At 52.4% G+C, this 17,224-nt stretch overlaps 1 protein-coding gene across 2 annotated transcripts in view; it reads right to left on the bottom strand.

Annotated features, from left to right (window-relative positions):
• The window catches only part of CPXM2 (carboxypeptidase X, M14 family member 2), a 121,546-nt gene extending 106,103 nt beyond the window's left edge, over nucleotides 1-15,443 (bottom strand). For both annotated transcript variants that reach the window (XM_079900035.1, XM_079900036.1), the window contains exons 1-2: nucleotides 15,015-15,443; nucleotides 3,521-3,619 (exon numbers count right to left, since the gene is read on the bottom strand). In XM_079900035.1, coding sequence (XP_079756161.1) covers nucleotides 3,521-3,619; nucleotides 15,015-15,315 — 400 coding nt within the window. In that variant the 5' untranslated portion in view covers nucleotides 15,316-15,443. The remainder of the gene's footprint in view (nucleotides 1-3,520; nucleotides 3,620-15,014) is intronic.
• Nucleotides 15,444-17,224: the final 1,781 nt, after the last annotated feature.

The following is a 17,224-nucleotide window of genomic DNA, read 5'->3' as shown; positions in this document are numbered from 1 at the left end:
ATGCATGCATTCTTCTCATGGAGATGGCAGGGTGCAAGGAGCAAATGGAAACAAACAAAGTCCCTCAGCACAGAACTGGCACCTTGTCAGTTCACCTTATTCTATTGGCCTCACCTAGGCACATGGACCAGCCCAAAGTCAAGGGGTTTTCACCTTTGTGAAGGCAACTGAGAAGGCATATGGCAAAGGCTGTACATATAGGGAGAGGGGAAGAACTACACCAATGATTCAACCACCGCATATGCTATTACAGAACAATATCCAAGATGTATTTTGGAGACTCGCCACAGCTGACACTGATCCTTAGTCATGGTGACAGCCATGTACATAATCTCTCCCTTAAAGCTAAGATTCTCTCAGGGTGAGTCTGAAACAGGAGGGAAGGGGACGGGGCACAACCTTTAAAAGAATGACATCACCGGGGCCTCCCTCGTGGCGCAGTGGCTGAGAGGCCGCCTGCCGATGCAGGGGACGCCGGTTCATGCCCTGGTCCGGGAAGATCCCACATACCGCGGAGCAGCTGGGCTCGTGAGCCATGGCCACTGAGCCTGCGCGTCCGGAGCCTGTGCTCCACAACGGGTGAGGCCACAACAGTGAGAGGCCCGTGTACCGCAAAAAAAAAAAAAAAGAATGACATAACCACTGGGGACACGACAAAAACTAGTTAGAACCAACTAGGTCCAAGATGGCCGAAGATTCGACTTCCAGTGGGCCCAGAAGATTCGACTTCTAGTAGACCTTGAGCCTCATCATACGCTCCCTGTAATATATTAGCTGCTAAATGACACACCTACAGGCATCATGACAGTTACGAGGCCAACCATAAAAGGCCAAAAAGTGGGCGGTGGCCCAATTCCTGGAAATCCCCACCCCTTCCCCAAAGTTGGAATAATCCTCCCACTCATTGGCCTATGAAATTACGCAGCCCATAAAAACTAACCACCCCATTATTTTGGGGCATCTCGCCTTCTGAGATGGCCCACACTCTGTCTGTGGAATGTGTTCCTCTCAAAGCCCTTCTCGCCTTTTGAGACAGACCACATTCTGTCTCTGAAATGTGTCTCTCTAAATCCACTTCTTACCTATCACTTTGTCCCTCGCTGAATTCTTTCTGCAATGAGACATCAAGAACCTGGGCTTCATTAAGTCCAGAGACCAGGTCTGTCATCTCAATTAAAAGACAGTGGGTTCAAGTCCCAATCTGGGTTGTGCAGTTTCAAATCCACATCTAACAGGAGCCCTTTGATGCCAGTCACTCCCATAACTCGGTGTGGTTAATATCTGTACTACCCACCGCCCTGAAAATGAAGCAGGTGACATCTGGTCCACCTGTCGCCTTGGACACAGTGTAAGTGACAGCCACCCTCCCCGCCCCTTCACTCTGCCCCATCTCCAGCGAGGCCCCCAGCTCGATCAGAGGAGATGCTGAGAGAATGATGGATGCGGGGTCCTGAGCCCGCCCAGCTGTCCATCCGAGGCCCTGTTCTGCCCAGCGCCACCCGCAGGTGTCTCCTCCTGGTCCAGACCAGTGTTCCTAACTGCTGCGCCGCCTGCCTCCTGCACTTGACCTCGCCTTGACCTCGCCTCCTCACCATCTCTCTCCCTCCCGTATTTGCATACCAGGGCCCACACAGCTTCTCTTCCCCCCACCCCAGGGTTGCCCTCAATTCTGTTTTAATAGAAGAGCAATGTGAACAAGGCTCACAGGCCAAAATCACGTCCAGGGCGCTCAAAGGATCAGCCAGAATGGCTGCCTTGGGGACCAGGGGTCCCAACTGTTGAGACAGGGCTCTGAGGTGAAGGGCGGGGGAACAATCCTGAGCGGGTCAGGGTGGGGAAGGAGAAGGTTCGTGTGGCAGATCAGGAGGTAAGTGCGGACTTCACGGTGTACGTGCATACACACGTGGGTACAGAAATGGGCCTTGAAAAACCTCTGCGAAAATGCCTTTCAAAATTGTACCAACTTCCAATTCTGGTAATGGAGAAGTAAGATAACTCAAACCGGCCCTTGTGCTAAAGCTACTAACAAAACTGGAAAAACTATTTTTAAAATACGTTTGAAAGCATCTAAGAATTAACAAGACAAGAAAGAACCCTCTGGCCCAGATCTGAGAGCAGCAGAACCCAGAGAGGTGAGGCCAGACTGGAAGCCGCTTTAGCCCTGCGACCTGTGATCCTGAGAAACAGCTGGTGTTTCCTCAGCCTGCTGGGGCAACGGGACAAAGAGTCATGGCCGAGGCCCACTCAAGGTGGGAGTCTCACTACCACCCATTTAGTTGAAACCCCAAAGGCCCACACTCTCAGGGTGAACCGGCAGGAACACAGCCTTAGCACCCCTTGGGTCCTCCACACACCGTCCTGATATGCTGGGCCCTCCCAGGGGCAATGTGTCCAGTGCACACCTGCCCACTTTACGGTGGAAGAGAATTCTCGTTACTAAGTGATTGCAGAAGTTCACTGCAAACAGAAGGAACTTCTGTTTCTGTTTTAGGAGGCACCGCTAGTCATACCTATGATTTCTCTGATGGCAAGTTCTTGGTTAGAAACACAGCCCCAGATCATTACACTCTGCCTAAGGGAACACACAATTCCCTTTGTGACAATCAACTCTGTTACACGGTTTATGGGCTCACGCGGCAACTGAAATCGGATCCTGCCTCAAATTTGTGAACTGCTCTATTTATTTCAAGCAGCTGAGCAGAAACCAGCAAATCCTGGGTTCAAATCCCTGTTTTACAACTTGCAAACTGCATAACGGTAGGCAAATGATCCGTATTACTGAGTCTCATTTTCCTCATCTGTGAGGGCGACGATGACAACGATAATATCCACGATACTCAGAGGGACATCAGGAGCCGTGAAGTATGAGGCCCAGTGCTTGGCAATTGCTGAGAGCGTAAGTGCGTAATACACGTTCACTATTACTAATATCAGCACAAATGTCATCCTAGATACCATACTTTAGAGTAAGAGAGATAACGATAAAGGTAATTGTAATAGTTAGTAATAATAGTTATAGCTCTAACTAGTGGGCCAGAGTTTGTCCATAAGTCTAGAACTAATGGCTTTGACCATCCTAAGGTAAGTAATTAAAGGACCAATATTTTTACATGATTGTAAAATGCCAGGCCTAGCATTACATGCTTTGGAAGTAGAAGACTCGACCTCTGCCACTGGAGGCCCTGGGTTCGGTTGGGAGACAAGAAATGCACATACAAGGCTGTGGGCAGCTACGAGGCCCCACAAGAAAGGAAATGATGTTGTCTTCGAGGGGGGAGGGGGAAGGGCAGGGAAGGCAAGCGCTCCAGGAAATTCGGAAATGACCTTAGTCAAGCTGATGAGAAAATATGGCTGTGAGTTACTGTGCGAAGCAGAAGAGACAGCCTGTGAGTGTTCTCACCCCCGTATGGACGGTGCAGAAGGGGCAGCAGACCCCAGGCAGACCCGTGCTCAGGACTCGGCTGCTGCGCCGGGGCCTGCGCCCTCCCAGGGCTGGTGATGAAGCAGGGGCCTCACTCACCCTCTCTGACAGCCTCACGGGCCACAGGGACCCTGTGGTCATCACCGGCAGCCTTCTCAGAGCTCTTGGTTTTCATGCCTTTTCTGTTGCTCTTTTTACCTAAAAAGAAAAGAGAGAGAGAGAGAGAGAGAGATGCCTTTACTGTCACATATGTCAGAATCATCCCAGGCTGGTGAAGACTCAGCCGTCTTCTCCTGCAAAGCAGCCGTCTCTACCCTCTGCCTTCCCGGACCCCAGTGAAGGCACCTTGGACTCTGAGGGGCCGGTGGTTAAAGGAAAGGAAGTGTGTTATTGTGAGCACCCAGGGGAATAACCACTCCTAATAAAAACAATGCACACTTGCAGGTGGTTACTGTTCTGAGACCGCAAAACGTCCTGCAGAGTACCTCTGACCCTCCCTGGGGCCCCAAAAGTGACACCATGTCTAATTGATAAAATGGAGCTGGAACTCCAGACCTCTGACCCCGGGGCACGATTTCCTACCATGCTGGGCTCCTCCCACCTAACTCTCCAAGGCCCCGGCTGGGTACCTGGAGGTGTGATGATGCTGGAGGGACTCCTTCCTGGAGCCCAGGGAGTCTGCCTGCTCGCGCCTCGCTGGCCCGTCCAGCTTCCTCTCACACTGGACTCTCTCTGCGCCACAGACACTGGCTTCCTCTCAGGCTGCAGTTCATATTTCCTGCCCACCAGAACTCGGCATGTGCTGTGCCTCGTCCTGCAACATCCTTCCATTCACTCTCTATCTACTTAACTCCTGTTGCTCTTGCAGATCCAAGCTCAGCCACGCCCTCTTTGAGATGGTTTTCCTGAACTCCCCACCTACATCAATGTCTCCTTGGATGGGCTCTGAGAGCACCTGTCTTTGGTCAAGTTGCCTCTGTGTGGAGCCTGAGGCAGGGGTTTGGTGCAGGTGATGTACTGAGGGAGGGCTCCAAGGAGAAGAGAAGGGAGGAAGCAAGATGAGGCAGAGGAAGGAGCTAAGCTAGGCTGTGTCCCCAGGCAGAGCCTAACTCAGCCTGATCCCATGGGGAGCTCTGGAGCTGGAACTGCACGCAGTGTTGCCCCACCTTGAGATAAGGGGCCACCTTTTCCTATGCTGGTTTGGCTCTGGCTACAGACTGTGGGGGAGGGGTGTGTGTGGGGTGGTGGGAGTTGTCTCCTTCCAAGGATCGTGCTCCAGAGAGGGGAGCAGCTGTGAGCCATCACAGCCAAGCCCCAGCAGCTGTGGGATGGGTGTGCCAGTGGGAAACGAGGACCTGGGTGTGGTGTCAGCAGCCCCCACTATGGCTCTGCACACCCGTCCTGTGTAACATTATCAAACACACGTAAATATGTTGTTCTGTTCACGGGGGCGGGAACTGTGTCTGGTTTTGCTCATTGCTCTCCCTCCAGAGTCTGGTTAAGTCTTTGAGGAACAACTGATCATGAATGACCGTGAGTCAGTGGGTGACCAATGAGACAACAACAGGAGGAAGGGAAGGTCTATGGAGAAAGATACTTAGTTTGGATTTTAAAAAGCAAGTTGAAATACCAAAAACATCTAGTGGATTGTGCCAATTAATGAAATCATTTCAGATAGTTCTAGAGTCACTAAAAAAAAAAAAAAAAAAAGATATTTATCAAGAAAACCTTAAATCCTCAAAAAATTCAAGGGTGCACTGGGCCCAGCCACAGGCAATCCCCTCTCTATCATATTCTTGGGTGATACCTGCTGGGCATATCTTTCATTTTTCATGTAAGCTAAAAAAAAAAAAAAAAAAATCACAAAATTAAATGTTCTCCTCTGGTCAAGGAAATCAATAAACCAAAACATTCAGAAAGGCCAGAGGAGGAAGACCGCCAACCTGAGTGCAGCTGATGACATCAGCCTAACGTCACCTCGGCATCTGTCCCGTTTTTGTGGGTAGGAATGCCAGCCCGGTGACCTCCAAAGATGACTTCTTCTGAAAGAGCCTGATCGAGGGTCTGTAAAGATCTTGATTGTTTGGAAAATTGGGTGCCACAACTTTTGAGAATCAAGCGTCTGATTTGGCAGAAAGATAATATGTTAAGGGAAGAAAAAGTTTTACAAAACATGAGAGGAAAAAGCCATCCAACCCCTCCCTGGAAGCCAGCCATTCATTGCAGGCCTTCCCTCTGCCTGGGGAACCTCTACGGGGCCTCCACGGGCAGCATGGGAGACAGAGTCAGAGGACACAGCCCCACGCACACCCTCAGCCTCACTCCCCTGGGCTGGACCCACGCCCCGTACTCAGCTCTGGGAATCCAATAATGGCCCAGATGTGAGGCAGATGTGCTATCACCCCTGAGACCAACATGTGGGGAACAGATTCCCTGCAGGGAGTGGCAAAGGGACCGAGAAAACAGGCAGGGCACCTGCCACCTTCTCTAGGGAAGACTCACTTCCAGGACATGTACCTACAAATCTGGTTCCAGCCCCAGGCGGCCAGGTTCTGCCACTGCACCGACCATGTGTGGCCTCGGGGGACCCACCTCACCCCTCTATGCTAATTCCCCTCATCAGTGAAATAAGGAGACACGGTACCTGCCTCGGTGGAAGTTACGGAGAGGAAAGAGATGACATACATCAAAGCACTGAGGGCCGTGCCTGACCTGCAGTGACCTCTGAATAAAAGACAGCCTCCACCTCCTCACCCTTCCTGTTGGTCCCAAGTCCCGACCGTCACAAAGCACCATCCCAGGTGCTGGAAGAGTAACAGCCAACACGTGGAGCACAATTTACAAGGCATTTTCACATAGATTAAAACATTCAATCTTGGCAAATACCCGTCGAGGGCAGGAAGCTTGCTACGAACATTATTCTACAGAGGGGGACACGGAGGCCCGGAGGAGAAGAGACCCACCCGAGGTCACTGACAGACAGGGGCAGCAGAGCAGGAGCCTGACGCCAGGCCTAGGCCCTTCCCTGCCCCTTCTTCTCGTACAGCAAGAAAGGCAGCATATGGTCTGTACGGATGACAGAAAGAGTGAAGTGGAAATAATGCACAGAGAAGGAACCAGGACCAAATCAACATCTCCATCTGGGCTGCGTGACAAAACTGAGTTCCTTAAAAGTAGCAAACTGAATTGCCGATGCAGGCCACACATTCTATTCTGGTCCATGGTGATAAATATCACACTCCTTGATTGACGGGAAACTATTTTTTCCCCTCTCTATACGAGGAGCTTACAGTAGCAACCCCAGAATCCGAAAAAATTCTTTGCTGCATATGTGCATTTTCCCAAGAAATTCCAGCCCTATGGCACCTGCGCTCCCTCTTGTGAAGGACGCAGCCCCGCCCTAAGCTCCTTGCCTGGCTCCTGTGAAGGAACCCGCGTGAGGAGGAAGGATGCGAGAAACCAAGCCACTGCAGGTTCTCGGGAGCTCCCCAGAGAGGCAGCCTCGCGGCACCGGGACAGACAATAATTGCGCTTTTCTCAAACACCATGGGACCAAGGAGGACCTTGCAGGCAAACGTGAAAAGCCGAAACAAAAGCAGTTAGAAACCTGTGCTCCCGGGACTTCCCTGGCAGTCCAGTGGTTAAGACTCCAGGTTTCCACTGTAGGTGGCGTGGGTTTGATCCCTGGTCGGGGAACTGAGATCCCGCGGGCTGTGCAGAGCAGCCAAAAAAAAAAAAAAAAAAAAAAAATCAGAAACTCGTGCTCCCTGTGTGTGTTAGCAAGAAAAGGATCATGACACAGGGAGGGGACAGCCTGTGTCCTTATCGAGTTCCCAAATCTGAGACCGTCAAGCTCCTGGCAGAAGGAGGTTTCCCAGGGATCGGGTGCAGCCTGAAAAAAAGGGGCTGAGTGGCTGAAGGACGTGCCTGCTTCCGTTAATCAGTGACCTGAATGGTCTGGGCTGGAGATGGAAGCACCAGTGCAGTTTTCTAAGTACTTTTTTAGCAGGGCTGGATCAAAGTCAATCGATCCATCAGCCCGTCAATCAATCAATCAAAAGCCCTCCCCTGCTCCTGCTTGGCTGTGTCTTCCCCGGGAAACTAGCTGATCAGACCGTGTCCTCCTCTGGGCTGGCCTCCTGTGCAGAAGACTTGACCTCCACCCGGGTCCCCAGGGCAGAAGGGAGAGCCACGCCCAGCCTCTGTGCAGCAGCAGTCACCTTCCTGACCTGCAACCAAGCACGAAGCCCTTAGCCTTTAAAGAGATACCCCGGTAACCACAGCAGGTGGGGTGTGCCAGCCCTGCAGGGGGCACTGCTGGGACTTGCTGGTCTCTGTTTGGGTTCTGCCTGGAACCAGCCTGAGACAAGGCCTTGGAGGCCGGAGCGAACGTGAGAGGTGATTTCACGAAGCACAAAGGAAGAAGTGGAGGGAGTGAGACTCAGCGAAGGAAACGCCAATAACCAGGGCTGCACTGCTAAGCGGGACCCATCAGGACTCAACGTAGCTGGGGGACCTGAGGACACTGGGTAGGAGCTGCCTCCGACCTGTCCCTCGAAAGACTGCGAGGCTGTGCATCGACCTTCTAACCTCACACCACCTTGGGAAGCTTATTATCATTATCTTTCCCCGTCACAGTGAGGAATTCGAGGCGTGAAGATGTCATACGTGCCCATGAGTGGCAGAGCCAGACTTTGAATCTCTCTGAATCCTGAAAAAACTATGCCAGGGCTTCCCTGGTGGCGCAGTGGTTGAGAGTCCGCCTACCGATGCAGGGGACATGGGTTCGTGCCCCGGTCTGGGAAGATCCCACATGCCGTGGAGTCTGCGTGTCTGGAGCCTGTGCTCTGCAACAGGAGAGGCCACAACAGTGAGAGGCCCACGTACCGCAAAAAAAAAAAAAAAAAAAAAAAAAAAAAACTATGCCAAACCCTTCCATGTGCCTCTCATGGATCAAGTATTCCATAAAAATCTAGAGTCTTAAATGAAAAGTCTTAAATGAACATTTGAAAGTGTCTTGTGTGGCTCTGACCATCCTACGATACCCAGATCAGTCGTCGATGGGATCCCAGCCAGTTACAAACACTAGCCCTTCCCGTAGCCATCCAAAGCCACCCCAGTTTTATGGGTTTCATGATCCCAGAAAAGCAGTGATGGGGGCAGGGACCTCAGAAGGCCACAGAAGGCAGAGCCATTGCTGGAGGTACAAAGCCTGAGAGCTCAGGCTCCCTGGCCACCTCAGACATCCAGCGGAGACCCCCACCTCAAAAATCCAGGTTCCAAGGGACTTCCCTGGCAGTCCAGTGGTTAAGACTCCACGCTTCCACTGCGGGGCGCACGGGGTCAGGAACTAAGATCTCGCATGCCGCGTGGCGTGGCCAGGTTCCAGAGCCCAGGCTGCTGTTGCCACGGGACTGAAGCCACCATCCACCGTGAGGTCTGGCAGCCAGGGATGCCCGGGGCACGCAGGAAACGCGGTGGCTATTTTCAAGAACCACAGCATCCAACCCAGCTTCCCCAAACACGCAAGTGTCTGTCCCTTCATTATCCACGCACAAACCCTGGTTTCTGGAACCATGGGCACAGTCGAGAGGAGATGTGCCAGCGCGAATAGCTGACTTTGGAAAGCGTTTTGGAAACAGAGGTGGTGTCTTAGAAAGCTGCTTGCTGATGTATGTGAGAAGACCTTTTTTTATAAAAAGTCCTTTCCCTTGGAATTTTGTAGGGAGTTGGACCAAACACTTTGGATTTAACTCTTCAAGAGAACATATAATACCATGATATAAAGATTTCTTGTTATTGTTTAGGCGTGCTGATAGCCTTGTGATTGCTTTTAAAGTATATAGTGAAATATTTACAAACACATTCATCTAATCCTCACACGCCAGCTTTGCCCGGCAGAAGACATTTCCATCTGAAGGCCAAACCTTGCAAGACGCCCTGAAGAGTGTTGCAGCAAAAGCTTAGAAGTGAAGCTCTTTCCAGCAACTAGCTGGCAGCGCTTAACAGAAAGGGCTTTGTTTATAACCAAATATGCTCAAATAACAACTCTTTGATTATCGCCGCCCGCCCGCCTCCCCCCCTCCCCCCCCAAGCCGGGGCAACACAGTACAAAGTGCAAACTCTCCAATTCTGGGCACAGACATACGAACAAACATGGATCGCTGCCCACTCTGCGAATTCCACGGACTCAAGACCGTGGACCAAAACCATGGATGCAAGGCAATCACGCGTGTATTCCAACAGAGGTGCGCGCTCCCAGTCCTTGAAGAAAGCAATAAGCAAGCAGGAACCCAGAAGTTAAAGGCTACTTCTAACCCAGTGGAGGGGGGAGAACAAAACATCTTCAAATCACCTATTAAGAGTCTTGTTTATTAACTTGGTTGTTTCTTCCTACCACTTGGGAGGGAAAAGGCAAATCAGTTATATAACTGTGGTTTACTTCTCTGTTCCATTTTTTTCTCTACAAAGAGTATGGCTCCAAACCAAGTCCATCAATTTGGAAATGACATGAGAAGTACACCCCAAATCTACTCCCACGCCCAGAATGTGGTCCGTCATCTCACTCTTCACCCTGGGATGATGAAAACTGGGGCCAGGAGACTCACTCTTTGGACCTCAAAGCATTCCAACTGCAGGGATCTAGAAAATATTGAATTTGGCTAGAAACAGCTGAATAAATGGAATTAGAGAGAAGCAGCTTGCCAGGTCCCTGTGAAGAAGAACATGCTAGCAATCAGTACTATTTATCCAATGGATAAGCAACCTCGCAAGGTGGTGTGCACCCGTCAGTAGAAACGTGTGAGCCAAGACTGGCATTGAAGTAAACTTCCAGGGGCTTCCCTGGTGGCGCAGTGGTTGGGAATTCGCCTGCCAATGCAGGTGACAAGGATTCGAGCCCTGGTCTGGGAGGATCCCACGTGCCGTAGACAGCTAAGCCCATGCACCACAACTGCTAAGGCTGCGCTCTGGAGCCCGTGCTCCACAGCAGGAGAGGCCACTGCAGTGAGAGGCCCGCGCACTGTGGCAAAGAGTGGCCCCCGCTCGCCACAACTAGAGAAAAACCCGGGTGTGGCAACAAAGACCCAACACAGCCAAAAATAAAAGAAATAATTTTTTAAAAAAAGTAAACTTCCAGGCCCAAGATGGAGTTGCTCTTACCCGGGGTGCCGCATCAGGAAACAAAACTTAGATAAGCTTCCTATTCCTAACAACCTTAGTCAGAAATAGTTAGCCAGTTCCCCAACGCCAAGCCAACTCTGGGTCTTCTCACCCCAAACAAAGTGGACTGTGACACCCCAGCCAACCAGATATTTTCTATGTTCTCCTTCCTTGTTCTTTATTCTTTGTCCTATAAAAGCTTCCTGCCTTCCGCCCCATTTTGCCATTCTCCACAAGGAGACTGTCCATTTCATGAAAGTGTTAAAAAAAAGTTTATATCACCTAAATTGTCTTCTTCAATCATTTTTTAACACCGAGCAGCCTACTGTCGGAATCTTGCAATAAACAAGAACTTGCATGCAATGAACACTTAGGTTCCTTGAAGTTCTAAAATTCTGGGAGTTACTGATGTTCACAATGAGGGCCTCAGAAATTTTATGATATTGAGTCCCAGTCCACCACAGAAAAGGATTTCACAGTTCTGTATCCTGATGGTGGTGATGGTTCCATGAATCCATAGATGTGAGACAATGCAGAGAAACACACACACACACACACACACACACACACACACACACACACACACACACACCCGAGTGCATGTGAAAACCAGGGAAGGTAACCTAAAAGTTAAAAGTATTGTACCAATGTCAATTTCCTACTTTGACATTGTATATAGCAGTGATTCTCAACCCACTGGTGACAGGTGACAATGTCTAGAGACATTTTTAGTTGTCACAACTTGGGGGAGGGCGCTACCAGCATCTAGTGTGTCAAGGCCAGGGATGCTACTAAACATCCTACAATGCACAAGACAGCCTTCGCCCTGAGACACACGCACGCGCACAGACACACACACACGCACACACACACACACAATTGGCCCCAAAATGTCAATACTGCCAAGGTTAAGAAATCCTGTACTGTAGTTCTAAAAGATGTTATCATTGGGGGAAGCTGGGGAAAGAGTATACAGCAGCGGTCCCCAACCTTTTTGGCATCAGGGACCAGTTTCATGGAAGACAATTCTTCCACAGACGGGGGCTGGGGGGATGGTTTTGGGATGATTCAAGCGCATTACATTTATTGTGCACTTTATTTCTATTATTATTACCTTGTAATATATAATGAAATAATTATACAGCTCACCATAACGCAGAATCAGTGGGAGCCCTGAGCTTGTTTTCACTTGCCACTCACTGATAGGGTTTTGGTATGAGTCTGCAAGCAACTGATTATTATGGTCTCTGTGCAGTCAAACGTCTCTGCTAATGACAATCTGTACCTGCAGCCGCTCCCCTAGCATCACTGCCTCAGCTCCACCTCAGATCATCAGGCGTTAGATTCTCATAAGGAGCGCGCAATCTAGATCCCTCGCATGCGCAGTTCACAGCAGGGTTCGAGCTCCTATGAGAATCCAATGCCGCCACTGATCTGACAGGAGGTGGAGCTCAGGCGGTAATGTGAGCCATGGGGAGCGGCTGTAAATACAGATGGAGCTTCACTCACTCACCCGCAGCTCACCTCCTGCTATGCCACCTGGTTCCTAACAGGCCACAGACCAGTACTGGGGACCCCTGGTATACAGGATCTCTCTGCACTATTTCTGCAATTTCCTGTGAGTCTATAATTACTTCCAAATTAAAACTTTAAAAAAAATTTAAGATTTCACTCTATTCAGCACATCAGAGCTCTACTTCTCCGGAATCTGTCAGCCACTCGTGGAAGAATGCAGTGCTCTCAATTAACCAAAGGATTCAGCTGTCCAAGCCACTTCCAGGAGAATGTCAGCCCATGACATCCACTGCACATTTCTGTGGTAGCATGAAAGAACAGTCAAGGGGCAAGTCAAACTCACACCAAGATCAAATCCCCAATGCCCTTGGCTCCTTAAGTATACCTCCCTATGGGATTCAGACAAGACTCCATCCTAGACCCTGACGCACAGAACATCTGCCTTCCATCTTCCCTTGAGCCCAGCCCTTATGCAAGATATCGGCTATCTGGAAAATACTTCATCACCTGCAAAGACAAAGCACATGACAGACTTTTCAATGAGTAGTTACATATGCTTTCACTTTCTTTTTCTTCTCTAAGTCTTACCTCTCACTCCCACCTCAGTGTCTAGACAGTGCCTGGTAGGTAGCAGGCACTATCTACCCAGTCCAGAGTTCACAGCAAACAGAAACGAATGCTTCTATACATATATCAAGCCACGCCTTAAGGGGGGCAAAATCATCTCCTCTTACTGCAATTTAACTGCACAAACTATCACTGACCCCCCCTAATCAAAGTCAGTCTTAACCAAGCTCCCCCACTTGGGGTCCAGGATAAAGGGTTCCAGTGGTCAAGTGCCAAAAAAGGCGGGATGGGGAGAACAGACTTGAAAGTATTTGACCAAGGTTACACTTAGTTTGTCAGAGTCGGGGAGCTCTGAAAAGCCCCACACAATTTATTAGAAACACACACTCCAGGCAGGAGGCCTGGAGGCAGCTCTCCAGAAGCTGAGTCTCTGGAATTTCCAGGGCCCTGTTTTTATTTTGGGGAATCAGCAATGCAGCCCTCAACACACCTGCAATAACCTTCTCCAAGCCGCCAACTTTGGTGCTTTCCAGGAGGGCGGGGCCGGGGCTGTCTTGCGCTCCCCTCCCCCCAGGACCTCACCCAGCATCTGATGTTGGAAAGGTTCTCCGTAAGGACCTGCAGAATTATGAAGAACTCACAGAAGGGCTAGCACAACCACGAGCTGACACACTGCAAGCTTTTGTTGAAAAGCTCATCAAACAGCTGACAAGTAAGGTAGCAGGCACTAGTCGTCTTGGGCAGATAGAGATGCTGAGGTCCGGGAAGCTGAGCGCTGAGTCCCAGACCCGGGCGTTAAGTGCAGTCCTCACACTCTCAGTCTGCGGCTCCTTCCATGCTCCCCTTGCCGTCCCCCCAGTAAATACCAGAACCTAACAAATGTGTCTCCCACCCACCTCTCCCACCCACCTCTCCCACCCACGCCCAGCGCTGTGCTAACCACGTAGCAGATACTAAAAAAACAAAAACACATGCCAGCTGATTCAAACTACCAAACAAAAAAGGTCTTGAGTTAAAAGCACAGGAGAAGGGCTTTCAAATCTCCCACGCCAACGAGTGACCCTAAGCCGCTTGCCTACGTGGTCAGAGCCTCAGTTTCCTCATCTGTCAAGTCACAAGAATACCCACCCCTCAGAGCCCCTGAAAGAATGAATGAGACGGATGCCCGTAAATCTCCTAATAAAGTCGCAGCAGATGGTCTACAAATATGAGTGTCTTTTCCCAGCTCCTATTCCTGTTACACAACTCACAGAACTGCCTGCAGATGTACAGAGTCGCCCACAGACTGAAATATGGCAGGACTCCCCCTCCAGGTAAGTGCAAAGGAGCTGCTGAGATGGGCCGACACACTCAAGAGTTCTGGGCCGCCATCTCCACTCCTTCCCCACTGCCTCGCTGCTATCTCTTGTGAACAGTTTAACCAAACAAAGGTGATGCCTTTCATGCCAGGAGCTGTGTAATGGTGCCACTGGCATGTATCTCCTTTCAAGGAAGGCCGTTACAAGGCCGGAGAATTTGGCCACAATCCTGCCTCATGCCTCAATCTTTAAATACTAGGACCGCAGCCCTCTGCAATTTCAGCAAAGAACATTTGGGACAATGAAGAGAAAGTCCCCCTTCTCAAGGAGTGTAAGAAACTAAATGGAAGTCATTTCCCCAAGACGGGGCAGGCAGAAAGTGGGGATGCAACTGAGAAGCCTGGGAGAGACGGCCGGCTTCAGGCGCCACTGGGCTTCCCTAACCCCTCCTCCGGCACAGGAGTCCAGCTGCAGCCCAAGGCTCCCCGACAGAGGCTCTGCCATCCTGCCCCTACTGGACAGAGGATTCAAGGGACCCACAGAAAGCAGGAGGGAGGGGGCCGAGAGGGGACCCTGCCTGGGGAAAGGCCCGCCGCTGAGCTCTCCCCAGAAGGCCACGGTGCCGAAACAGACCAACTAGTCACATCGCCAAGTAGGAAATTCATTCTCAAGAAAACGCCCTGGGAGAAGACTGAAAAAGTAGGCAGAGTAGGAAGAAGTGTCCGGCAGAAAGATCCTTTGCCCAGGAAATTTCAAACTTGGGGCATTGGAACCAGCTCCCCAGGCAGCTTCCCAACTGCACAGTCTGTCTCCACCTGAGAGGGGACCGCCGGTCAGGTTTAAGTTCCAGGGCGCTCAGAGGGGCCCGCGGGATGCGCAGTGCAGTGGCTAGGAAGGGGGTGGGGGGCAGCGATGGGGAGGTTCACCGGTCTCTCATCCCAGACACACGGACTGCGAAGCCAGCGATCGCCTCAGACCCGGCGGGCCACCGCTGGGACAGGCGCACAGCCACGGGCGCCCCCTCGGGCCGCGCAGCACAGAAAGTTACTTACCTGGCGGAGGCGTCTCCGGAGCCAACTTCTCCCTCTTGGGAGCTTTCTTGGGCTTGGTCGCCTTCTTGGGCGCCCTGGGCTCGGACGCGCGCAGCTTCCGCTCCTCCTCGCCGGGCCCCGCGGGCAGCGGCGGCGAGAAGGGCTCGGGCTCCAGGCGCGCGTAGTAAGGCTCCCGGCTCCAAATCTCTTGCACGTAGTAGTCGGGGTCCTCGACGGCTGCGCCCTGGGCCGCGGCCCCGGCCAGGGCCACCGCCAGCAGCGCGAGAGCCAGCGCCAGCGCGGCTGCCCCCCGGCGGGCCATGCCCGCTCCTCCCCGCGCCCGGGGCAGGGTCACGGTCGCCGGGAGCGCCGGGCGGGCGGCGGGCGCGGACAGCGGCGCAGGGCAGGGGCGCCGGCCTCAACAGCGGGGCGCACGGGACGCGGAGACAGGCGGCCGGCCGGCGGCGCGTGTGACCCGCTCTCCGGGCTGGGCTGGGCTGGGCTGGGCTGGGTTGGGCTGGGCCGGGCCGGGGCGGGCAGGGGCGCGCCCAGACGCGGGGCGGGCGCAGGGGGGCCGGCCCCGCCCTTCCCTCCTCCCTCCCCTTCCGGCCGACCCCGCGGTGGCGGGCCCTTGGAGCCGGGTGTCGGGAGCCCCCTCCACCCCATCTACTGTCTCCAAACCTCCCCCTTTGCCCGCACTCCCGAAGCCGGCCAGAGCTGGGCGCCTGCTTCCCCAGAGACTCGAAGGAGTTTCCATCTAGAAGGAAGCTCGAGCCGTTTTACAGGTTGGGGAACCGTGACCCGCGATGAGAAAGGATCGGCCCAAGGTCCTAAAGCAAATTAGAGCCCGAAGCCTAGTCTCCAGCTCTCCTGACCCCTACCCCGTCCCTGGCTCCACATCAGACACGGGTTCCCCACCGGCCAGACAGACCTTTCCTCAACCTGACCATGATCCTATTTCAGGAACTATGAATGAGGAACCCAGGTCCCCAGGGCTCCGAGGAGTAAAGTGTCGGGGAGGAGAGGGGCGGAGCCCTGCTCCTGACTGAGAAGGGACCCTGTTGGGTGAGGAGAGAAGAGGAGTCATCCTCCGGCTGACGTCCTGGCGGTCACAGGGCGCATTTCGTTCATCCGATGAGCAGGTTCCTGTCTTCAGGGCAGGGAGCTCACACTACCTTTTGAAAAAGTAGCTTATGTTCTTGGAAAACTCTGTGTTCATCTTTCAGGCTGGGATGTTGGGGAAATGGGGCCTGCATTGGTTTTCTATTGCTGCTATAACAGATTACGACAAATTTAGTGGTTTAAAGCAACACATACTTATTATGGTACAGGTCTGCAGGCTAGAAGTCTGAGCGGGGGTCACCAGGCTAAAATCCAGACTTCGATCACCAGGCTGCATTCCCCGGAGGGGCCTCTGGGGAAGAATCTTCCAGGCTCACACAGGTGTTGGCTGAGGTGAGTTCCCGGAGGTGGTAGCCTTGAGGTCCTCTTTACTGGCCGGCCATCAGACTGGCCAGTCTTCACTCCCAGGTGCTGCTGTGTTCCTTCTCTTGCTGGCCATGAGGCGTTGCCGGCAGCCTCTCTCTGGTCCTGTATGGGGCCTCTACATCACAGAGCCAGCGCTGGCATGTTGAGTCCCTCCAGTGGCTTCAAATCTCTCCCCTTCTGCCAAATCTTCCCTCTTCCCAGCTGGGGAAAATGCTCTACTCCTGGATCGGATGGACCCACCCAAATAATTCAGGATAATCCCCTTCTCGTAAGGTGGTGACCTCAGTCACATCTGCAAAGGCCATTTTGCCATGTAAGCTCAGGATTCAGGTGGAAATGTCTTTGGGGAGCCTTTCTGCTGACCCCAGGGACAGACTGACCCTCAACTCGCAGTTGGGCTATCACCTTCCCAGTCCCTGTGGACCCTACCATTCCAGGGTGCCACTGAGTTGGGTCTGGGCACTCAGGCAAGGCCTCCCCATTTCCCTGGAGTCACACTTCTGAGCCCACACAGTGAGCAGGCTTGGGCCATCCCCTGCCTCTGGCCTCCCCTATTTACCATCTGGTTTTCTCTCATTATCCCCACACAGACCAATTAACCAGGCCATCCTTTAGGGCAGGTTTCCTGGGCTCCCAGACCTCAGGCCAAAGCAGAATGGATGGGGGGGGGGCAGGCTGAGGCAGGGCCCTGCCCTATCCCCAAGGGCCAGGAGGCCTTGGACTTGGTTGTCAACTTCCCAGGA

Source organism: Stenella coeruleoalba (assembly GCF_951394435.1).
Source record: "Stenella coeruleoalba genome assembly, chromosome: 16".
NCBI classification, from domain to species: Eukaryota; Metazoa; Chordata; class Mammalia; order Artiodactyla; family Delphinidae; genus Stenella; species Stenella coeruleoalba.
Note: the sequence above shows the minus strand (reverse complement) of the source record. Positions and strands in the feature narration are given on the sequence as shown.